Below are 25,393 nucleotides of genomic sequence, written 5' to 3'. Positions count from 1 at the left end.
ACTATGGAAGAATGGAAGGTATCTTGAACTTCTCAGACCTTGCTACACAAAGCAGAGCATTCTAATGGTCAAATTGTGTGTCATGCTTTAGCACAAATGAATGAAACAGATCCCTAGCATTATCCTGTATGCATAAAACGTTGCAGAAATCTTGTTTGGAGAGCAAGTTTAGTCTGTAGAATGAAGCTGATAAATTCAGAAATAAGTGGTGAGTCTGAGAAAGTCTGGGTAAGTTGACCTCAACAGAATTTGCTTGGAAAAAAACCCTATGTGACCACTTCCTCTGATCTAACATCTATTCAGCAGCACAGTCTATTTGTAAGAAAAAAGAAAAAAAGCAGCAACCTCCAGAACAAGTCAGTCATATTTGTGAACTGATTACACCAATGATGATAAACTGAAACAGAAACCACTTTTCAAAAGAAAAAGGTAATATTGTTCATAAATCTGTTTTACTGATACAAGAAACCTAACAACACATTATTGCTTTACAAATACTGCTCAGAACCCTATATATGAACACCATGAATTAGCACATTACTTACAAACCATACTTCTAATTGGTATGTCAAACATTCAAGTATGCCACGTTAACCACTTCTGTAACTAATTTCCTCAAAATTTTATTGAGGTAAAATTGAAATTGCAGGCATATTTTGGTTTGAGTACATATTACCTCTCCAGAGTCATTTTTAAAGTACAAAAAATCCCCTGAAATCCAAGAAATGCAAAGTGAAGACAGCACTTATCAAACAAGTTCCCTGAGTACTTTAATTTTTCTCCCCTCCTGACACTGCTCTTCTGTTTTATCTATCCAGTTTTGTGATTCTCTCTGTCAAGCACAATGTCTGTACATGTTCTAATTCTCTGTTTAACGATATACAACTAACTAGCTGACATGGGCCCTGTTTCTGCTGAACAGTGCACGTCCATGAGTCCTCTCATGGCAATCTCCCAAGCAAAATGCCTTGAGTAAACAACATCTTCAGTCAGAAACGTGCATTAATTCACACATACGACATACCCCCAGAAACTCCAGAGCCCTAGTAGAAGATGAAAAATTTAAAAATACTACTTTTTTTAAATGTTAAAACACATTCTTAGAACAAAAAAGAGAGTATGAGTCTGACATCTCAGTGCTACATTGCATAATTAACAGGAACCAAGTTACACAACTTCAAGTGCCTAAGTAAAACACAACCTGTACTTTGCATTTCATGGTTGATTTGCATTCATGTCACTGAGAAAGATAACATGCATTCAGAACCCATTATCCCTACTTGACTTTTTATTGTGGAATTGTTCTCTAACCACAGGATGCAACTCCACATTAAGTTCACCAAAGCTAAATTTTGTGAACGCTTTCATAGGCCCCACCATTCCTACAAAAAACAAAGCAAAACAACAGGGCGAGTCTTGTGTAGCCCCTAATGCATTTTGTAGAGGGCGCATGACTGTAACTACTTGTCATCTCACGCGTTTGATGGCAATGTGCGTGCGAATATGAAACCTGGAAAGAGCAAAAGAAGTCAAGCTGAGGAATGCCAGAGCAGGAAAGAGGACTCTGTCCTCATCTTCTTCACCCAACTCTTCTTGTTTCCAGTAGCAGCCTCCTTTCTGACAAACCACATGATGCTTGCTAGGGAGGACGCCTACTACTGCAAACCACTGTACATTTTTACAGCTATGAGAAGGATAGAAGCACTTCTGCCAGCTCATTCTTATTTCTACATTCAACAAAACGTTCCAATACGCTTCTGCTCCTCACAGCAGTCATATCCACAAGCCAGAGACCAGACTCTTATCATTTTCTCCCTATAAAGCATTCTGTTGGGTTGTTGTTTTGTTTGTTAGTTGTTTTGTTGTGGATTTTTTAAAAAGCAGATCACAAAATGAAATCAAAAGACCAAGGGAAAACACACTTGCCTTCTCCACTTGATTTTTGTTAGTGGACACTCCTGCCACAGTAAGGCACAGAAGACCACCACAGAACCTCACGGAACGAAAATGGGATGAGAAAAGGCTGCTTAGGAAAGAGATGATCAGAGATCCTCCCCTTCCATTGCCTTGGGAACTCACTCAAGGTACTGCAGAAAGGGAGAACTCTCCTAGGCTTGCTAAATCTCTTTCACAAGCCTCATGATAGAAAAGCTCTCCTTTTCTCAACAATACAGCTGAGTAATTTATATTTCTAATTTCCTCTGCCAGGGACAATTATTGTAATCAAGGCTAACATTCTGTTGCAATCTCAAAGTTAATAATTTTTAAAATAAGACTTTATCATCTACACTATATATTAATACTGAGAAGAGCCCAAAAGATTCCCATCTAGCAACTAACTTGGATCTCTGTGTTGCCTGGTTCTCTGTATTGCTTGGCTATATAAAGTGGAAAAACAAGTTAGTGAATCTTGGCAAAAATATTTCTATTTTTAGGATGTTGTAATTCCAGGCTTCTGTGTTTAGTTTACACCAAGTTTCATGGAAAATTCTACCTAAGCCTTAAATCTAACCTACCAGTTTTGAGGGCTGCCTTAACACTGAGTTCTGGAAGGATAAGCAGATACAACATATACTCAACTACGTAACTACGTTACTTGCAAGACTGACCACCATAACTCATTATTCTTTTTGCCTGAAAGGTGGATATTGCTTGAATTCCTCAGTTCTACTTCTTGAAGGAGAACCAGTTCAGTATTCATTTTCAAAGATGAAGTATGAATTATTAAACTTATAAAACGCATGTATGTATGACGCACAACACCCCAAAAATAAGCCAGTATTACTCTGCATAATGCCAATATAAGAGGAACTATTTCACTGAAGGATGACATTAAACCTATTAACCCAACTGCAACTCCTGGTTTAGTACTCCAGATCTTTGGTTCCCAGAAAACCCTGGTGATACAAACAAAGGCAAAGTAGCAATCAGATAGAACCAAGTCAAACAAAACGGCAGTTTGGGACTTGGTTCGCTGAAGTTCATGCCAAAACATCACTGACTTCAATAACATCAGGATCAAACCTTGCCTGATCTGTCCCAGTCCCGTAAAAGTAGTGATGGACCTACCACTGCAACCATACCAGTATCATGAATGTCATTTCAGTGTAAGGTAACAGCATATATGAGCCAATATGACTCAAGTACCGGACGCACATCTTAGTGAAGTACTCTATGTCATGACCAAGACCTTAATACACAACAAAATGGATACAGCAGCAGCAAGTATCTAAATTCATCAAAGACAGTGATTTAACTCAACCTGTTGTATTTGACACATGCATTACCATAGGTTTTTAAGGCACATCTTCTGCATTTTGCAATACTTCCACTACTATTTAAAGTGTGATGGTTAGACAAGTATGTCTGCATAACTTCTACCTTTCTAATCCATGCTTGGGGACCACTGTTGGTCAGCTCATCTGAGGACAGTATCTGTGCTCCAGTACTTCCTGTGAACTGGCCAGGTATGGAGTTTGATTGAGCCCAGGCGTCAATCTACAAAACAAAAATAAAATGTTAGACTAAAATAAAAATTTGCACATTCTTCCTTTGCAATTCTGTTTCTCAATAATCTTCGTAATGATTCCTCACTTACATTTAGTGCTATGTTCATTAATACTCATTTGTAAGCAGACGCTCCAAAAAGCTGAGCATATGTCAACCTGAAGCCTGAGCTCAAAGTCTAGCAAGTTCATGGTTCATTGTTTGTTTATCCTCAAAATCACCGTTATGAAGTGCCAAATAAAGGCAGAATTTTTAAACATGTGCTCATAAACTGGGCTTCCAAAAACCTGTACTTAAATACGTAAGAAAAATCAGCTGGTATGAAGGGTAAAATGTTTACTTTCTTTAATTTCATGAGAAGTTTTTTGCATTAAGCTGATGAAGTGCAACGTACCTGTTCCTGTGCACGATTTAACATGCACATGGCCTCTAAATCAAACGTGTTTTCATTAAGCCTTTTCTGAGCCACTGCTCGATCATTCATAGCTGTAGTTATGTCCACGCCCTAGGAAGAAAAATATTATTTTTAAAAATACATCAGACCACAATAATATTGATTTGATCTGGAAAAAGCTGTTGTAAAATAAATGCCACAGATACTACAAAGTTGGTTTACACACTGAATAGCTGGTTTGATATATAAATAGGCAATGTGAAAAAAATCCTGGGACTACTTATTAAGTATATACAACCTGATAATTTAGTATCACCTGTACATATAAAATATCAAAATAATTATTTTCAGAGAACTATTCTGGTCACAAAAAGTTCTGGTGTGTAATACTTAAATAGCGAAGCATCTTCTTGTTCAATGGAATCTTAATAACCAACAGAATTAAATGTAATTTAGCTAAGAATTATTATTAAAAAAAGCCTTCATACAGAGCTGTTCACATGAGCACTCTATATTAAGTGACACTGAAACTTCAAGCTGTATGTATAAAAACGTTACAGCAAGAATCACATGTATTCTACTAACTTGGCTTGAGTTGGTTACATCTTAATCTTCAGCCTAAAACAGTCTTGCATAAAAGTAAAGCCAGCCTGGTAGCTCATAAAATTGACCATTTTGGAAAGGTTTATTTAGATCTGTGCTGCTGAACTAAGTTTAGAATCTGTTTTTCTTTAAATTTTATTCATCTCACTCATACTAATCAGAATAATTTAGGTCAAAATATGGAGCAAATGAAGCAGCTCAATACAAACCTCTACTCTATGTGCAAAGCAATCGAAAGAGAAATCCAAAACATTTGGGGATACAAAGATGTAATCAATTATGGCTAGTATACAGCTCTTTTGCAAAATTACTTGTGCCTTGTTCTTCAGATGATATGCATTTTATGGATCATTTTATCTTGAAAGGAGAAAAAGAACAGTGCTCAGAGACAAGTGAAATTTCTTTAGAGATGAGCATGTGAAGGAGACTGAAAGGGCTGGGAACTGTTTGAAGCACAGAAGAAACCCAATAATCAAAACAGCATGCTGCATATAGACATGTAAGTAATTTGATGGTTTAATTTTTAAAAAATTTGTATTACAAAAGACTTGTATCTTTTGTTAGGTACTAATTGATAATCTTAGCCTCTCACACATTATACTAAAGGGCCAGTACAAGACATTGAAACTAATTTTAAATTGACTCTGCTGTCCAGAAAAATACAGTTAATCCACAAAATCCCTGTGACAGGAATCAGGTCAAGAATTTAGTAAATATTGAAAACAGTAAGAGACAGACATAAATGTCTACAACTGCATAAAACAGAGTAATTATTTTTGTACTCTGGCCATTAAATCTTAATTTTAAGATGGGCAATTTTTTCTACTGTTTAGGACAAAAAAGTATTTCCTTTGGGAAGATCATTACTGAAACATCTGGCACCGACCAAGACAGACTTAAAATCCCAGAAGTCCTATGTGTCTATGAAACTGACTTCGGTGTTTATTTCTTCTCCCAGCTGACAAAAAACACATCATAAACAAGGTACAAGAAGAATTAAGACGTTTTCCAGCAATCACCTAGCATGACAGTCAAAAAGAATGTCCGTTTACAATATACACTTTCTTGAGTTAATAAGTTTCCCTCACATAGTTACAATAATTCTTTAATGTTTTGTTTGTGAAACTGGTTCAGGAGATAAATAAAAGTTATTCTACTCACCAAAAGCTTCAATCCAGCAATACACATAGGCATGCAAGTAGTCCACTGAAACCACATTGGGACCACTCGCATACTTAAACACACATGTGTACTTTAGTGCTTTACCGGACTGGGGCCTATTAGTAGATACCCTGGTTAGTTAGAATTCCCATACACTTTCCCCACATGGTCAGTCACAATTTTGGAGACCATCATGGCTTTGTATTATGTCAAGACACTCGATGGCAGCTTTGGATCTTGAAAAAAAAAAATCTCTGCTTGAAGTATGAAAAGTTGTTATTATTTAGTCAAGTAAAACAGTTTCAAGTTCAGCATGCTATTCTCCATAAGAGTTCTGCCGTTCCAATCCTGACTTTTAATGACATTTTCCCCACAGACACAAATCACAAATATTGAAGCAAGAAGGAAGAGGCTGACAATAGGCATTTTTGACATACTTTGTAGGTCCACCGATACACCAAATGTATTTACTACATTTTTAGATCACGACGGCTTCTCTGCATAATAGTCATCTGCGTATACTCCAAACTTAAATACAACTCTATACTTTCAAATATAGCTTCTTTCTCATAGGTTTCTCTGGCTTCTAGAGACATGCTGATGCTTCAGATTACAAGACTTTTTCCTCCATCTCCTACTACTACAAACAACTATATTAAGAGGATGAAGTTTTATTAAAACAATTCATAATATATTAGCAGGGCCATTCCAGACTGCTTATTCCCATAACTAGTTCTATGACTTGAATAAAAACGTAACAATAAAGCCAAGTATGTATTTTTTAATGTCAATATAGACTTGAATCAGAATTGTCACAATCAGATTTCAAAATTAGCAACACTGAATGTAGGTAAATTAAATGTCAAACTCCCTGAGGATCCAAGCACACTCCCCCACTACCCTACTCCAAGAGCAAGGGAGCTTATCTGGCTTATTTTGCTCAAAGGAAGCCATTTCATCCACAAAATGTCCTCATAAACATTTGAAAAATTAAGCAGAGAAGCACTCTGTTACCTTTCAGACTCCCTGTAGGAACACACAGGGATTCTGCTACTACAACAGTACTCCTGTATTTCAAAATTAAGGATTGTCAAACCCAAGGGGATGGTATGCTCTACTGTCAGCTAATCACCCTTGAAATCACCCTTAACACAAACCAAGTTAAGGTAAATGCAAATAAAAATATTTATTTACAAAATATAAAAACAGACAACATTGTTACAAGCATTTATAAGGATACACATGACAGAAAGGAAAGAATGTTTAATATATTTACTCCATTGTCAATTTTTAAGGCCTTTTCTACATAATCAATACACAAACCATCAGTGCTTAGCTAACCCAATTTGTCAAAGACATGAGCGTAGCACCCTTGGCAACCTGGATGCAGGGATCTACAGAGCTTGCCTAACTATGAGCATATCATTAACCATTTGAAGGACGAGATCTTTTACCATCTGGTAAAAACAGGGTCAAATGTCAGTATACAATGTTTCTATGCTCCGGACTTTTTACATATACACTAGTAAATGGGAATGACATTCTGCACAAATATTTCAGAATGTTTGTCTTATTAGTGGTTCATGACAAAGACCAAGTGGCAGTTACCATCTACACTAAGGGAACAATGAACCGAGTACCTGACCATCAGACTCCGAGGTACGCTATGAAAATGTCTGTTAAATGAGTTATATTCACTGTGCTGTTGGTGCTGTAAGTGTCCCAGAAGAAAATACCTTCTATGCTTCAGGAAGTGAACTGTACAATCTTAGAAAGTTCTTGAAAAACATAACGCATCAAGTGGAAAGATTGTTTCATCAGAAATTGATGCCAAGGTTTTTTTGTTTATTTGCTTTGTAAGGTATGAGAACAAGTCTTCAGATTGAGTAAGGTTAACATAACTTGAACAAAATTTACATCTGTCTTAAATATTTAATTTACTTAATTACAAAACCCCCACAAAATATCCTTTTGAAGACATTTCAAGGGGAAAAACATTTGCACTTTTTTTTTTTCCTTGTTATTATACATACAACTAGATTTTCCTTTGGAAGGCCACATGGAAGACAACTTGTAAGAAAATGTGACTGTAAAGCTAAGAAATTATTTCATACATATCCAGAGGAAATGGCAGTTTTAGAAACTACTTTCAAATCTATTCTTAATGGATTACATTCCAATGCAACGTTATTGCTCTAAAAATCGGTAGGACAATTTTAATTATTATTAAATTTATAATTATGAAAGTATCAACTTAGGGTATTCGTTTCTGCAGGAAACTGGACAAGAAACCTGCTTTTCATCTTCAAGCAAAAAATTTTAAATTCTAGTGGGACAAAGTAACTACAAGTTGACAAAAGCACACAATATGGTTACCGGTTGCTTTCATCATTGGCCACGTGAGCATGACAACCAAATATGAAGATCACAACAGTTCAGATAAATAGCTTATTTAAGTGTCAGATACTACCTATGTAAGCGGGTTTTTTTCACAGGCTGCAATTTGATACCAGACTGACCAGGTAATGGCTTTGGTTTTCTTATATGATATGCCTTCCTTCCCTTCCTTACCTCAATGGATGGTTTGGGGAAAACATCATCCTTGCTTTCTTCTTTGCCTTTTTCAACTGGAACCCATTCTCCATAGACACTATCTGCTTCTTTTTTCCTATGTTGAGACCCAGATGAAACAGGAAATTCCTTTGACAGGCTGACCTGATTTTTTGGTTGTGGTGGTGGTGCTGGTTTTATGCTTGGAGTCTTAAAAAAATAAAATTAGAAAAAGTTAAAACTTGAAAACACACAATATTCACATGTCTTTGAGAAACAATTTATTGCATGCACTTGGTATTAAGTGTTCATAAAACAGTCATCTTTCCTAGCATCAGAACAAAAGCCTTTTTAACAAATAATTTTAGCACAGCCCTAAAAACATACAAGTGAGGAACAAACTGCAGTGTAAGAGAAGATGAAACAGCTAGAAACTAAAATAGCTTAAATCAGCTTCAGCAGCCAAAAATACACAAAACCTCTCTCTCACAATTAATGTCTCTGCTTTCTCTCCACCCCATCATAAGGAGAACAATCTTAATCTGCCACACATGCATTTTGTAATGGAAAGCTCCATAATAAAAATCCTGAGCAGCAAAAAACATCGGCTGTGATATCCACATGATGATAAAAAGCTCTACATTACTATACACAGAGAGAGCAGTTTTCAACATTTTGTTTTCTAGTTAATAGCAGCATGAATCTCAAAGTAGATTAAGTCTATGAGCTTGTTTTCCTTAGACAGTATTGCTACTAAATTTAGAGTCTACAGAAATCTCTTCACAGTTTCCTCTTCTAAGAGCCAAACAGAACCCAGACAGCTCCCAATATTGGGTAAATTCCTACTATCAAAGGAACGTGGATGGAAGTGATAGTACGCTTTTAGAAAGAATGCAAAGAATGATACTAAAAGGGTCTGAACTGTGGAAAACAGACAAAGCAGCCCATAACCACTAAAGAACATTCCTCTTTGGAACGTGTAAGAAATCCAAGGTATCTTTATTATTGTCATACCACTTTCTACTGGTACAACATAAAGCATAAATCTATTCCTATCTTACACCTTATGCAAATATGTATTACTGCCTATTTTGTGTATGGCATAAACTATATATATATAATATAAATCCTATTTATATTTTTACTTAGCATATCAATACTTTCATAGTACTTTATACCCTGCAAAATCGGAGCAGGCTTTTGTGGGCACAAAAGCCCCCAAAGGTACAACTGTAAAAAAGAACAAAAAACCCCCAAAACTAGACAAATTCTAATTTATGATTCAAACGAATCCCAGATGCACTTAAAGAAATGCTCCCTCATTTTATTCCTTTCAACATGCTCCTACCAGAAAACGTCAATGCAAGCCAGAAGCAGTCCCCCAATGAGGGGCTTTAATGGGACATTTAGACCCTTCTTTGTAACAGGAAACATCAGTGATCCTCATTCTTAATACAGTAGTTAATTCTCTATTGGCTAATCTCAAAATTAACAGAATTTTCTTCTGCTTCACTAAATACTTGAGATCTACTGAAGCAGCAGACATACAAGATTTGAAGTCCACACAAAGATGATAGCATCATCTCACTTAAAACACCTCAAAATTATTTTGGAATTTTGCTGGGGTTTGTTTTTTAAAGAAAAACAGTGCCGCTCCAAAAGCATTTTCCAATTCCAATGCTGTTTGCAAATTCATACTGATATTTCTGCAATGAAGACATGAAGTAAAACTGATCCTCTTTATGTTATTTAAGCTTTAAAAGCTGCAGAGACAATGAAAAAAAACAGTTTCAACCCAATTATGGCAACTACCACAATTTCACAGACTGCAGGTAAGTTTCCTATTGTACTAAGTGTACTTTTAATAACATCCCAGTGCAATTCCATCACAATTATTACTAACAGCTGTTTCACTTCTGTAAAATTACTTGCATTATATAGAAATTACTACAATTTAAAATATGGAAAATTAAAGAAGCACTCACACTTAAATTGAAGAAAATAGGTTTGGGTTCACTGAGCTTGAAAGGATGATTATAGAAAGGACGTTCTTCTTCCTCTTCATCAGAAACATGAGGTTTGTTCACTATCACATCATCTGTACTTTGAGCAATCTTCTTGCATTTCTAAAAAAAAAAAAAAAAAAAAAAAAAAGGGGGGGGGGGGGAACCAAAACGTACAAAGACAACATTTTTAGAAAAAACTAGTTTTCTTTTCTGAAGCACAAGAAGTACAAGAAGTTGATAAAATTTTTTGCAATGTTGTCAACAGATGTACTTTTGACATTTTAGATACATTATCAAAGACCTACCTAGGTCTGCTCTGCTAGGCACTTACACAGCAAATAATTTCACAGACGTAAGATTTCAGCAGCATACTGTAAAACTTCCTGCACAGTGCTAGTTGCAGAATGCATGTGTAAGGCTGCAAACATTCCAGAGCAGGAACTCACTCATTGTTTGGCATCCCACATAACTAGCATATTGCAATCTGATAGAAATGTCAGTATAACTCACAGAACTACTACAGAGGAAAACCTAAGCATTATTAGTTACTAATTTTAAGTTCCACTGGTAGCAAAGGGACCTAGTCAGAAGCAATGGCTCCAAAAGATCTCAGATTTCCTCTGAAATACTGACATTGGCCAGGTACACAAGACATCCTCATTTTATAGTCAACAGAAATTGACTATAAAACATATAGATGCTATGGGGATACTTCAGTCAAATGAAAAGAGAACCTGGGCATTGGGGGAAGAAAAAAGACATTCTAGAGGCACTAGAATTTTATGATGAAAAACTCTTTAGTGAACACGGCACTGAGTCTTTACCAGTAGCAACTCTCAGTCAATTCAATATGCATTTGAGAACATTATAGTCTACTATCATGCTTCTAGTATGTCCCCATTCATGAAAAGTGTACTTACAAGACTTTCACTACATTTGAGGACATAGTATTTGAGAAAATAATAGCAAAATGAAGCCATCATCTGATCTGATTCTAGTTCAAGGTCATACCATTGTAAGCCACATCTGTTTGATGACCTGATTGTTGACATACAAGGAGCAGACAGCTCCATCACTAAAAATCAAGACATGCTGATGACACTGTTCTCATCAGTCCTTATAAAAAAAAAAAAAAAAAAAAGACTCCTGCACCCTCCTGTGCTAAAGGCACCTCCAAACAATGACTGAAGCACATTCTTTAGGCAACAGGAAAAGCCTGCACTATTTGGAAAGCTCATCAACAAAATGTTTTCTATAGTTATTAGTTGGCTCCCAACTAATTGGAAGCAGTTTGTCCAGTTTGCAGGTTACATTGTAGAGAAGACAAGGCAGCTAGTTTTCCCACGAGAAGCTGAACAGGCTCTGGAAAGGTTCTCCACCTGTGCACACTACCACAGGATGAAGGCCTGGACTGCTTCTGTGGCCCATTTTGATTCAACAAAACAGGAACATCACCCAACAGATTCCCACAGCTGGGAAGGGCAAGGAAGGGGCAGGGTTTGGGCTTCCAGATTAGCACTAGCTACACTGGATCCTGGTCAGGTTAAATGAAGAACCAATTATGATGTCTGCACAGTCTATCTGCACAATCTCAGCTTTTTTACTAACAAGTACTTCTGCTTCCACGAGTCCACATACAACTAAGAGATCACTTTTCAGCACTTTGACATTGCTTAATTTCAGATGTTATTTCCATAAACATGTATTTTAAAACTGTCACACTGATGATGCAATTAAAGAAAAAAAAAAAAACAAAAACACAACATAAATCAAGAACCCAAAATAACTTTTTTCCCCATTCCAAATTTTCTCTAGTTTTTTGGGGAAAAACTGCAGGAGGAAATTAGCAAATTGAACAAGGTGACATTACTAAGGTAAAAAGACAAGTAGTAAATTTTTCCCCAGAACAAAACCATCCCATTTGTAGACCTGAACTGCAATGGGATAGAACTAAAACAGCCATTCTCTAAAAATATCTTGGAGTGCATATTAAAGTACATATGTGAACCGAACACAAGGTTTTTAACCCAAAGATAACATTTAACAATGTGAAATTCACTAATAGAAGAACATGACTAACACCAGAACCAAAAACCAGAAGTGAAAGCTTTCAGTTTTTACTGAAGGAGTGCAAGAACTACCCATTTGTACAAAATTAGAACAAAACCAAAAAAAGCAAAACAATTGGATTTCATGCATTTCCAAATAATTAAAAACCCTGTTTCCATTACTTAAAAAAACTTGTCGAATAAGGGCTCAAACCACAAGCCACCTTACACGTGAAGATAGCACACAGAGTGACAGCTTGCCTACTGTCACAAAAAAACCCATTTGCTTATTTTCACGTTTGATACTGTTGTTCTCACTTACCTCAGTGAGCTCCTTCAGTGTATCTCTTGATGACTTCTGATTGGCTTTGTCGTCTTTCTTTTGAGATAACAAAGGCATCAAGCTGGGTGGTAAGGGAACTCCAGACTTAGCACACATGGCAGCAGCATTAGCTTTGGCTATTTCAAGTAGCTGGGCCTTGTCTAAAAAATTATTTTTTTTTTTAAATTATTATTTTTACAGATTCTTGCTTTAATAATAAATAAGCATTTCTGGCAGACTAACAAAGTACAAAGAGAAAACACAAGATTTTACCCTCATTGTGCATTACTTCCCAGCTACCTCTGAAAAGCATGGAGGGGGACACAAGACCTTTTAAGTCCCCCAGTACATAGCCTGGAAGTTACTTCCAACCAACAGAAAAACCAGAAATACTGAGTAAAATGTGCACTTCGCATAAAATACAATTACACGCAAAACTGTTAATAAAACAGTATTTTGCTTTATTAAGGAAAAAGAGCACATGTGGTCCTATGACAGAAATAGGGAATGAAAATAAAGCAAGTCTTATTTATCTGCCCATTTGCAAATAAATGAGTTACCACTATCTCTGCAAGCATACAGCTTTACAAAAATCCTACAAGAACAATATTCCTCTACTTCTTAAGCAATATAAGTATATAGGTACAGACTTGTTGCATAATCAAAGCATGAAAGCAGATCCAAGGATGCTCAGTAAATCTCATGTTCTTTACAAAAATACTTCTCTGGCAGAGGGGCTTCCATGGTACAGGATTAGAAGGATCAGAACCTAAGGTCCACCAAAGGCAGCTTCCCCACAAACTGTACATGACCTTAACTCAAAACCTTCTTTCTCCTTACATAACTTATGATCCAAGGATATTGTAAGGCCTCCCTTCAGTCACAGAGAAGGGATGCAGTTCATTAGGGATTTGTATTTTCCAATCACCTGGGTCTGAAATTATTTTCAGAAACAAGTCTCCTTTCCCATTAAGTTTTTACCATAGGAAAAAGGCAAGACAGTAATGGAAACAGATAAACAAGCACTACAGCTGATGACAGAGCGAAGAACTCTCCAACTGCACTTACTTTCAAATGCTCTTTCATGCTCAATTTGATCTCAGGAAAATTAGAAATTTTTAAGTTTTTCAGAGAGTACTTGGCATTTACTCTTACAATGAACAGCGTTCCTCAAGACTGCAACATACTACCTTTGTATAAAGGCTCTATAACCAAGATATAACCTCTCTAAATACACTTTCGTCCAAATGGTAAGCATTGATCTACCTCCAACACAAAAGTTCTTACTGGAAGTCACTGTCTAAAAGTAATGCACAAAATAACTTCAAAAAAACTCCTTATGAATGCTACAGAAATACATTAAAATAAGACTATATAAATGAATGCAGGATCACCTAACCATGGTACTACCGAAAACAGAACTATCACTTACCCAAATCTGTAAGACGTTTAGGTGACCTGCTTGAAAATCGTTCTGATGACCTCGACCTACGACGATCAGGTGATCTGCTGTATCTTCTTCTCCCTGAAGATCTTGACCGCCGTAGCCGAATTGGAGACCTACTAGAGCTCCGTCTTCTTCCTCTTGACCTCGATCGCCTTTGACGAATAGGTGTTCGACTTCTGCTCCGTAATCTGAGTGATATTCTACGATCTCTTGAATCTGATCTTCTTCTTCTTCTGTCAGTCGATCTTGATCTATTTCTCTGAGATCTCTTACGCCTGTCTCTTGATAGAGAACGCCGCCTTCTGGATGCTGACCTGGACCTACTCCTCCTCCTGTGCCTTGAACGTGACAATGAGCTAGACCGAGACCGACGATTAGATTTTGATCTTGATGCTCTCCTCCGAGTTACCGATCTGGAGCGATTTCGTCTAGAGCGGGATTCTGTATCATACCTCTGGGATCTGCGCTGAGAAGACCTGGAGCGTCTGCTTCTAGACCTCCGTGAAGATTCTTTGTCTACTGTTTTCTCAACAGATTTGGATCGACTCCTTTGGTGAGCAGTGGACCTGGAGCGTCTACGTCTAGACCTCCGTGAAGACTCTTTGTCTGTTGCTTTTTCAACAGATGTTGATCGACTCCTTTGGCGAGCAGTGGACCTGGAGCGTCTACGTCTAGACCTCCGTGAAGATTCTTTGTCTGCTGTTTTTTCAATAGATGTGGATCTACTCTTCTGGTGAACAGTAGACCTGGAGCGTCTACGTCTAGATCTCCGTGAAGACTCTTTGTCTGCCACTTTTTCAAGTGATGTGGATCGACTCTTTTGGCGAGATTTCGAGCGTCTGCTTACAGATCTTCGTGAAGACTCTTTGTCAGATATTTTATCAACAGATTTGGATCTAGATTTTTCACGTTCAGAAGACTCAGAACGCTGGCTTTCTGGTATAAAGGAAGAGTCCTGTTCCTCCAACCTCTCAAGAGGCATGGAATCCTGTTTATCTTCATCTGCCAAAGAGGGCTCTGCATCCTCACCTTCTTCACCAGTGGTAGACCTTGACTCATGATCATCTGACGATGTGGAGTCTCTTCGTTCAGCTGTCAAGGAAGGCTCCACATCATCTCCTTCTTCACCAGTGGTAGACCGAGATTCACGCCCATCAGGGGATGTGGAACGTCTGTGTTCAGCTGTCAAAGAGGGTTCCATATCCTCTACTTCTTCACCAGTGGTAGACCTTGACTCATGCTCATCTGATGATGTGGAATCTCTTCGTTCAGCTGTCAAGGAGGGTTCCATATCCTCCACATCTTCACCAGTGGTAGACCTTGATTCATGTTCATCTGAGGAGGTGGAGTGTCTACGTTCAGCTGTCAGAGAGAGCTCCTGGTCCTCTGCTTCTTCACCAGTGGTTGACCTTGACTCACGTCCATCAGGAGACACGGAACGTCTATGTTCAGCTGTTAAAGAAGGTTCCAAATCCTCTACTTCTTCACCAGTTGTAGACCTTGACTCACGGTCATCAGAGGATGTGGAGTGTCTACGTTCAGCTGTCAAAGAGGGCTCCCTATCTTCTATATCTTCACCAGTGGTAGACCTCGATTCATGCTCATCAGAGGACGTGGAGTCTCTTCGTTCAGCTGTCAAGGAGGGTTCTGCATCCTCTACCTCTTCCCCAGCGGTAGACCTGGACTCATGCTCATCAGAAGACACAGAGCATCTACGTTCTGTTGTCAAAGGCTGCTCCAAATACTCTGCTTCTTCACCAATGCTAGATCTTGACTCATGCTCATCAGGGGACGTGGAGCGCCTATGTTCAGATGTCAAAGAGGGCTCCAGATCATCCATTTCTTCATCTATGGTAGATTTCTGGTCATGGTCCTCAGGGGACACAGATCGTCTATGTTCAGAAGTCAAAGAGGACTCTAGACCCTCTTCCTCTATGGGAGATTTCAGGTCATGACTTTCCTGATATGAGGATATGGAATGTCTACGTTCAGATATCAAAGAGGCCTCTAGGTCGCCTGCTTCTTCACCAGGGCCAGATTTCACACTGTAGCCATCAGGGGACATGGAGCACCCACTTTCAGGCATTAAAGAAGGCATTGCATCATCCATTTTTTCAGTGGGGATGGATTTCAAGTCACTGTCATCAGGGGACATTGAGGCTCGATCATTTAGTGTCAATGGTTCAAGATGGCCTACTTTTCCAACAGTATAGAATCTCGACTCCTGGCCATCAGGGGATGCTGCACGTTCATTTTCAGGTGTTGGAGAAAGCTCCCTTGCATCTGCTTTTTGAACAGAGGTGAATCTTACCTCCTGGCTCTCAAAGGACAAAACATGGTCATTTTCTGACATCAAAGAAGAATCCATATTCTCTGTTTTCTCAGCATGTGTCAATCTTGATTCATACTCTTCAGGGGACAGATCATGTTCATTTTCAGATGTCAGAGAAGGTTCCTTAGCCTCTACTTTTTCAGCAGGGCTAGACTGCAGCTCCTGACCTTCAGGGGACATAGCACATTCACCTTCAGACAAAGACAACTCCTGCACCTCTGTTTTTCCAGCAACTGTAGACTGCAACTCTTGGCTATCAGTGGACATTGAACTTTCACTTTCAGATGTTTCAGAAGGTTCCTCCATTTCTTTTTCAACAGGACTGGACCTCAAATCATGGCCTTCAGGGGATACATCATACTCATTTTCAGAGAGCAAGGAACACTCCTGCACCTCTGTTTTTTCAGCAAGAGCAGAGAGAAACTCCTGCCTTTCAGGGGATGAAGCATATTGACTGTCTGATATTAGCGAAGGCTCCTGCACCACTGTTTTTTCAGCAAGGGTAGACTGTAAACCTTGGCCTTCAGGGAAGATAGTATATTCACTGTCAGATGTTGCAGAAGGCTCCTGCACCTCTTTTTCAGCAGGGCTGGCTGTCACCTCCTGGCCCTCAGGAGATACAGCATATTCATTTTCAGACAACAGAGAACACTCCTGTACCTCTGTTTTTTCAGCAAGGAAAGACGACGATTCATGATCTTCAGAAGACACAGCATACTCATTTTCAGGTACTACAGAAGCCTCCTGCATCTCTACCTTTTCAGGAGAGCTAGATCTCAACTCCTGGCCCTCCCAAGATACAGCATATTCATTTTCAGATGTCAGAGCAGGCACTTGCACTTCTATCTTTTCAACTGGGGGTGACCGCAACTCCTGGCTCTCAATGGACACTGAGCACCTTTCTTCAGACATCCGATAAAGCTCCCGCATCTCTGTTTTTTCAGCAGGGGTTGATGTCAACTCTGGGCCATCAAGCCCTATTGTGTATTCATTTTCAGACATTTGAGAAGGCTCGTCTACCTCAACTTTTTCAAAAGCAGCGGATGTCAACTCATGACCACCAGAGGAAACAGAACACCCGTCTTCCAGTACCAGAGGTGGTTCCTGCACCTGTATTTCTTCATCACAGACAGATCTCAACTTGTGACCATCAGGGGATGCAATGCATTGCAGTTCAGATGACGTTCGCACCTCTACTTTTTCAGCAGGGATAGGTCTCAATTCATGACTATCAGGCAACAGGAAAACCCCACCTTTAGATGTCAGAGAAGTCACTGGGGCCTGTAATTTTTCAGTAGACGTGCTTACTGATTCATGACTATCAGCAGACTTGGAGAGCCCACTTTCCAACGGAAGAGGAGGCTTCCGTATCTCCATTTTTTCAACTGCAGTGGATGTCAATTCATAGCCTTCAGGGAAGACGGAACACCTAAGCTCAGATGCCAACGAGAGTTCTGCACCTTCCGTTTTCTCAAAGTAATTGTATTTTGATTTATGGCCATCATGGCACACAGGAATTCCACTTACAGACATGAGGAAAGATTCTGTACCTTCTGTTCTTCCAGCAGGCAGGTATCTTGATTCATGCATTTGAGAAGAGTCAGAGCAGTCAACTTCAAGTACTTGTGAAAGTGTCGGGCCATCTAAATCTTTGTCAACAGATGATCTGCACTCATGAACTTCAGAAGACTTGCAGCCGTGTCCTACAGTTGTCACTACAACTTCCGGCATTTTTTCAAAAGATGATGTGGAAATGAGGTCACCTGAGATTTCAACAGGACTACACTCAGATGTCAAGGAAGCATCTGGAGCCTTGACTTTTTCAACAGATAAAGATCTCTGTTCATTTCCACCAGGTGACTTGAAGGACCCATCTTCAGATACCAATGGAAGCTCTTCTGTTTGTGTAGCAAAGCTGGATCCTGATTCATGTCCATCAGGAGACTTGAAGCATCCACGGTCAAAAACTAGAGAAGGCTGCATCTGGCCCCTTTCAGTAGGCAAGGAGGCTGACTCACAGACATCAGGGAATGCAGAGCATGTAACCTGAGGTGCTGGTAAAGATTTTTGAGCCTCTACTGTTTCAGAAGATAGTGACCTTGACTGAGAGCTGTCAGCCAACTTGGAAGGTTCGCTTTCAGGTACTTCAAAAAACAAACCTTCACAGGGTCTTGCGACAGGGATATGTCTCAATTCATGACCATCAGACAAGTCAGAGAGTGCACTTTCAGTTATCAGAGAAGACCCCTGAACCTCTGTTTTTCCAGAGGACGAGGAGATTGTCTTGTAATCATCAGAAGATATAGAGCATCCAGTTCGAAATGGCAGAAGAGGCTCTGGACCCTCTATTTCTTTGACAGAGGTAGATCTTGACTCTTCTTCATGAGATGCAGAGAGCTGAAATTCTGTTGCTGAAGAACTTTCTGCATCTCCAACTTTTTCAACAGATGAGGAACTTGACCTGGATGTGGAATATGTGAGTTCAGGTATCGATGAAGACTCCAGAGTCACTGCTTTTTCGGCTGATCCATTTTCAGATGTCACGGAAGGTTCTGAAACCTGTGTTTTCTCCGTAGGCATGGATCTCAATTCCTGGTCATCTGGGGTTTTGAAGCTATCAAATTCAGACACCACAGAAGGTTGCAGACCTGCTGTTTTTTCAACAGAGGAGCTTTTCTCAAGATTATCAAGAGTTTTGGCTAATTCACTTTCAGATACTGGTGGCAGCTCTGGGCCGTTTACTCCTTCTGACATGGGACCATTAGAGGATTTGGAGGAGCTACCGTCACTTGCAAAAGAAGGTTCAGGAACTACTTTTTCAAGACATCTGGTTGACTCTTGAGGTTCAGAAGACTCCACATGCTTGCTACTGCATTTTACTGAGGATAACTTACTCTCTCTTTTTTCTATAGATTTGGACCTAGACTTAACACTATCAGAGGACTTGGAACGTTTACGTTTGGACTTTTTTGAAGATTCCTTGCGCTTTTTCTCAACAGACCTAGACCTAGACTTATAACGTTCAGAAGATTTTGAGCGGCGACGCTTAGATTTTCGTGAGGACTCCTTCTTTTTTTCCACTGACTTGGATCTGGACTTGTAACGGTCAGAGGACTTTGAGCGCTGACGTTTAGACTTCCGCGATGATTGCTTTCGATCCCTTTTTTCTACTGATCTGGATCTAGACTTGTAACGGTCAGAGGACTTTGAGCGCTGACGTTTAGACCTCCGGACAGATGCCTTCCGACCTCTCTTCTCAACAGATCTTGACCTAGATTTTGAACGATCAGAGGAACCAGACCCTCTATGTCTGAACCTCCATGAGTATTCTTTGCCCCCTCTCTTTTCTGAAGACCTGGATCTAGATTTAGAACGGTCAGAAGACCTGGAACGTCTGCGGCGGGATCTCCAGGAGGACAACCTGCTCCCTCTCTTTTCCACTGACCGTGATTTAGACCTGTAGCGGTCAGAAGATCTGGAACGTCTGCGCCCAGACCTTCGGGAAGACAGTCGCTTTTCCACTGACCGTGATTTAGACCTGTAGCGGTCAGAAGATCTGGAACGTCTGCGTCCAGACCTTCGGGAAGACAGTCGCTTTTCCACTGACCTGGACTTAGACCTGTAGCGGTCAGAAGATCTGGAACGTCTGCGCCCAGACCTTCGAGAGGACAGTCGCTTTTCCACTGACCTGGACTTAGACCTGTAGCGGTCAGATGACCTGGAACGTCTGCGCCCGGACCTTCGAGAGGACAGTCGCTTTTCCACTGACCTGGACTTGGATCTGTAGCGGTCAGAAGACCTGGAACGTCTACGTCTGGACCTTCGAGAGGACAGTCGTTTTTCCACTGATCTGGATTTAGACCTGTAACGGTCAGATGACCTGGAACGTCTACGTCTGGACCTCCCAGAAGACAATCTGCTCCCTCTCTTTTCTGCTGATCTGGATTTAGACCTGTAACGGTCAGACGACCTGGAACGTCTGCGCCTGGACCTTCGGGAAGACACTCTTCTCTCTCTCTTCTCCACAGATCGGGATCTAGATTTGGAATGTTTTTTTCTGGAACTTGAATAGTTTCTGCTCCTAGAACGTGCTCTTTTAGAGGTCAAGCGCCTGGAAGTAGAACGTGACCTTGATTTTTTCTTCCGCTTCCTAGACCTGGACTGAGATTTGGAGCGACTCCTTTTTTGTTTCTTTGCATCATGTTTTTTATCACTGCTTCTATGGCTACTTTTTTCAATAACCTTTTCAAGTCTCATCAAAGTCTCCCTCATTCGTGCTGCCACATCAGGTTGCACATCAGATGTTTCTGAATCTCTTTTCTCTGACTCCTGTTCTGGAGTTGCTTCTTTGACAGCCTCAGCCTCTGGAATGACTTCCAACTGGCTTGCCTCTGCCACAGGTACTGGAACTGCTTCTGTAACAGTCTCAGGTACTGGAGCTGCTTCCAAATCTTTTGTCTCTGCCTCCAACCCCACAGCTCCTTCTGCATCTTTCAGCTCTACAACAGTCTCAGGAAGAGAAGCTGTTTCCAAATCTGCTGTTTCTGCCACGTGAGCTGGAGCTGCTTCCAACTGGTTTGTGTCTCTGATTATTTCAGATTCAGGAGTTTCTTTTTCATCTGCTGCATGTGAAGAACTAAAAACTGTTTCTGCTATTAAAGGCTCAGATGCTTGAGTTTGCTCTGCGTCTTTCTTCTCAACCAGTATCTCACATTCCTGAGCTTTACCCTGCACCCCTTCTGCATATTGTACTTCTGCTGTCACTTCATGTTCCAGTGTTGTTTCCAGATCTTTCATGTCCCTTGGTTTTGGAACTGCTTCAGAAGATTTCATTTCAACAGCACTCAAGATTCCTGGAGCCTCTTCTGTACTCTTCCATTCTGCACCAGGTTTTGCTTCTAAAACGGCTTGCAGATGTTCTTGCTTTTCAGTGTGCAAAGATTCTGGAACAGCTTCTGAAGCATCCTCTACAACCTTCATCACCCCATTTTCAGACTGTTGGGAAGTTTCCAAACCTTGGATATCCATGTGTACCTCAGGCTCTTCGACTGTTTCAGAAGCTTTCGCCTCTACTGTTGCAGACTCTTTCATACTTTCCAACCTCACCTCTCTAGCTTCTGATCCTGGCTCCAAATATTTTGCTCTCATTGCTTTCTCCATTTCTGAAGCTTCTTCCACATCTTTTACACTGATAAGCGAGGGCTCATTTTTTTTTGTGCTTGTCCTCCTTGTTGCAATTATATACTCTACAGTAGGTCCCTGAGTTCTCACATCTGTCAAAATCTTAGATTCCGAAGTTCCTTTCAAGTTTCTCACTTCTGTCACTATTTCTGATGCCATAGCTTTTTCTTCCACTCTGGGAAAAGACTCTAATACTGCTTCTGAATGACTTACTATCTGTTCCTGTACAGATTTTGAACTTGTTTCTAAAGTTGGCACCGTCACTGTTTGCACAGGTTCTAATATTGCTTCTTTGCTACTTGCCTTTGCTTTGTCTGGATCTTCTGAAGCCACTTCAGAATGCCTCATTTCTCTAACCACCTCAGATGCCAACGCCCCTCCCAGGCCTTGCATGAGTGTCCTTGTTTCAGATTCCACAACCATTTCCAAATTTTTCATCTGTGTTAAGTATGAAGTTTTTGATCTCGCTTCCACATCTTTTACATCTGCAACTGCCTGAACTTCCGACAAGTTGTCTAAACCTCTCACTTCCACAGTGGCAGAACTGGTAGCTAGTTCAGGTATCTCCCCTACTATCTCAGTTTGTGAGGTTCTTGTATGTGTCATGACCTGAGACTGTGAAATGACAGAAGTCTTTGCTTTGCTTGCACCAAGAGGTTCAGCAACTGTTTCTGCATGTTCTCTCTCTGCTGTGGTTTTCAGATGTGTCATCCCTGCTAATGCCTCAGACTCTCTAACGGGTTCCATGCTTACACATGTAACCACCGATTCAGGAGTTCTTTCTGACCTTTCCTCTAAGGCAAGAAGTCCTGGACTTCCTTCCAAGACTTTGCCACCCATTCTGGCTTCAGAACACACATTTTCTCCTAACCCTCCTGCCACTGCAAGGGTTCCAGGCTGCAAGACTGTTTTCAAAGCTTGTATCTTTGCCATACCTACAGACGCTGGATCTCCTACACGCAGGTGTGATGAAGATGTCCTCATCTCTGTCCCAGCTCTGTGCCAGTCTTCTTCTGAAACTTTCCTTTCTCTCTCTGCAACTTTCATAGCTAGGAGACTGGCATCTGAGCCTGCTTCTACTCTTGCCTTACTATCTAGATTTATTTCTGAACCTTTTGACACTGCTGAATCTAGTGTTGCTGCTAAACCTCTGGCCACAGTTTCACAATGCACAGCTTCTGAAGCTTTCACACCTTCCATCTGCAAAGGCAGTGAAGCTGTTTTCAAAGTTTTTGCTTCCACCACAGCCTTTGATTCACTCTCAGATCTTGATTCTCTCAGCTCCTCTGGCTGTCTCAGTAACAAAGTAGCTTCTGAAACTTTTGCCTCTGTTACAACTACAGGCTTGAGAGTAGATTCTGAAATTTTTGAAGCACTAGTTCTTTCCAGTTGCAGAGTAGCTTGACTTGTTTCTCGACCTTTTACTCCTGTTAGTGCTGCAACTTCCACAGTCGCTTGTGGACCTTTAAAACCCTCGGCCATCTGGATTTCTGGAGTTGTTTGGGGGATGAAGGTCTGTACAACCGCTACAGGTTGTGAAGTTGCTTTTAAACCTTTTGCATCTGCAACCACATTCACATATGTCAATCCTGCTGGAAGCACAGATTCCTGGGTTCTAGCCACACTTCTTGTTTCTGTCAAGACCTTAGGTTGTAGGAACACTCCTGATGCATTCAGCATTGTGGCAGGATCAGTGGTACTCTCCACATCTTTGACTACTTGAACTGGCAGACATTCTTGAGCTGCTCTGACATCTTTTGCTCTAACACCCACAGGTTCCATGATTGTTTCCAATGTTTTGGGCTTTACTACAGCAACTGGCTGCAGAGCTTCTTCCAAAGCTGTCACATTTTCCATATGTGCAGAGCTTCTAGCTGGCTCAATATCCTTCACTTCTGTAACAGCTCCTGCTCCCAGGGGTATTTTGGCACTTGTTGTTTCCACCTGGGTCGCAGCAGTCACTGCAGATATTTTAAAAGGATGTTGCAAACATACATCTGCCTTCAAGACACCTGAACCCTCCATGGGGCTGCACTGTGCCACTCTCAAACTATCAGATATAACTGAGGGCTTCAGGGCTGGCTCCAAAGTTCTGCTCACACCCCCTAATTCGAAAGATCTTTCCACATTTTTCACATTTCCCAAATGCAGAGATTTTTCAGCTGCTTCTGGAATTTTCACTTCTTCCATGGCCACAGACACATGAGCTACCTTCACAGTATTCAGATCTGCCTGATTTGCAGATTTAGGAATTGTTGTCATATCAGTTGCCAAAGACACCGATTCTGAAGTTGCTCCTAAACTTTTTGCTCTCCCCTGTGCCACAGATTGTAGAGATGCTTCTGAGTATGTCAACACCTCCATGGTCTCAGACTCAAGAGCTGTACCCCAAACTTTTACTTCACCAGTGCCTTTAGATTTCAGAATAGCTTCTGAACCTTTTAGTGCTTCTACTACCCCTGAAGCTAGAGTTGCTGCTGGATCTTTCTGAATTTCAGATTTATTGGCAACTCCAGATGGGATGCTAGATGAACTATCATTTCCAGTATCAACAAGAACACCCTTTTCACTCACGTTAACAGCTACAGGATAAATATTTTCATGAGACTGCTGAATTTGTTCTTCTCTAGTGCAAATTTTAGTTTGAGTTATACTAGCATTTTCTTGGATATCAGATTGACTGCCTTCTAAATTAAATGGAGGGTTTGTTGCACACAAAGTCCCCTTCTCACTTCCAAGATTTTCTGCAGATTGCTGAGAATCAGTTCTTGAATGAGAAACAAGTCCTAAAGCTTGTCTGTCAAGTCCCTCACTTGCTTTTAAGCACAGTTCTTCTGGCTGCACCTGGACAGCCAGATTTGCATCTCCAAATCCTGCATGCTGTACACTCAGTTTGGAGCTTGATTTCTCTGGCATCAAGTGAGAAGCAGGCTGCAAGTCTGCATGTTCTGCATGACGTGTACTCAACTTCGACTCCTTTGGCTGCTTTTTATGCTTCTTCTCTTTCTTCCTTTTCTTCTTCTTTTTCTTCTTCTTCTTGCTTTTGTGTTTCTTGTTCTTCTTTGACTTTTTTCTAGGAATTTCATCTTCAGCAGTAGAGCTTCTTTTTGTAGACTGAGTACTATTTTTCACAGTATTTTTGTCTACATCTAGAAAAAATGATATTTTTCTTGTAAATGGTATTAAAACTACATTTTAAACGTTCTTTTAGACTAGTGACCAAGCACATGGACAGAGGTACAAAAAAAATTAAACTTGAAACTCATACCTTCTTCACTACATACATAAATAGCACATACTCCCTCTTCAGCCCTCTTATCATTCCTCTCAGGAGTCACTTCAAGTAAAAATAACTAATTCTTATTTCAAAAAGCTAACCAAATATTCTTGGTCAGCAACACAGTTCCAGTGGGAGCATGACCCTTTCTAAAAAGTAGTTGCATACACTTTCACATATATTCCACTGTGCAGTGTACTCTTCCAGAAGGCTGGAGATTACTTTTACACTACACCAAGCTGCACATGGAAGTGAGACAAGAACTCCCATTTTCCAGAGAAATTATCTAAGTGGTGATATGCTTACTGTATAAGATGTGGCCAGTCCATTATCTCCTACCATGCTTTAAATTGCAAGTGAGCCCAATATTACTAGTGTGTTAGAAATTATCTAAGAGTATTTACTGATTAAGCTCCTCACTGAGTAAGTTCTTCGAGCAAATTTGGGGAACCAGCATCTACTTCCCCGGTTCCAAACAAGCTTTAAGGCAGTGCTCAAACTGGACCACAAGCAACTGCAAACCTGCAAGAACCTAATAGAGCATTTGCTTCAAATGGGAAAGTAA

The 25,393-nt window shown here is 40.1% G+C and overlaps 1 protein-coding gene across 3 annotated transcripts in view; it reads right to left on the bottom strand.

The window, feature by feature from the left end:
- Positions 1–25,393, bottom strand: part of SON (SON DNA and RNA binding protein) — a 40,127-nt gene that overhangs the window by 10,867 nt on the left and 3,867 nt on the right. For all 3 annotated transcript variants that reach the window (XM_074903211.1, XM_074903231.1, XM_074903221.1), the window contains exons 3-8: positions 14,024–24,700; positions 12,592–12,752; positions 10,201–10,341; positions 8,237–8,425; positions 3,902–4,012; positions 3,382–3,498 (exon numbers count right to left, since the gene is read on the bottom strand). In XM_074903211.1, coding sequence (XP_074759312.1) covers positions 3,382–3,498; positions 3,902–4,012; positions 8,237–8,425; positions 10,201–10,341; positions 12,592–12,752; positions 14,024–24,700 — 11,396 coding nt within the window. The remainder of the gene's footprint in view (positions 1–3,381; positions 3,499–3,901; positions 4,013–8,236; positions 8,426–10,200; positions 10,342–12,591; positions 12,753–14,023; positions 24,701–25,393) is intronic.

Source organism: Athene noctua, chromosome 1, assembly GCF_965140245.1.
Source record: "Athene noctua chromosome 1, bAthNoc1.hap1.1, whole genome shotgun sequence".
Lineage (NCBI taxonomy): Eukaryota > Metazoa > Chordata > Aves > Strigiformes > Strigidae > Athene > Athene noctua.
Note: the sequence above shows the minus strand (reverse complement) of the source record. Positions and strands in the feature narration are given on the sequence as shown.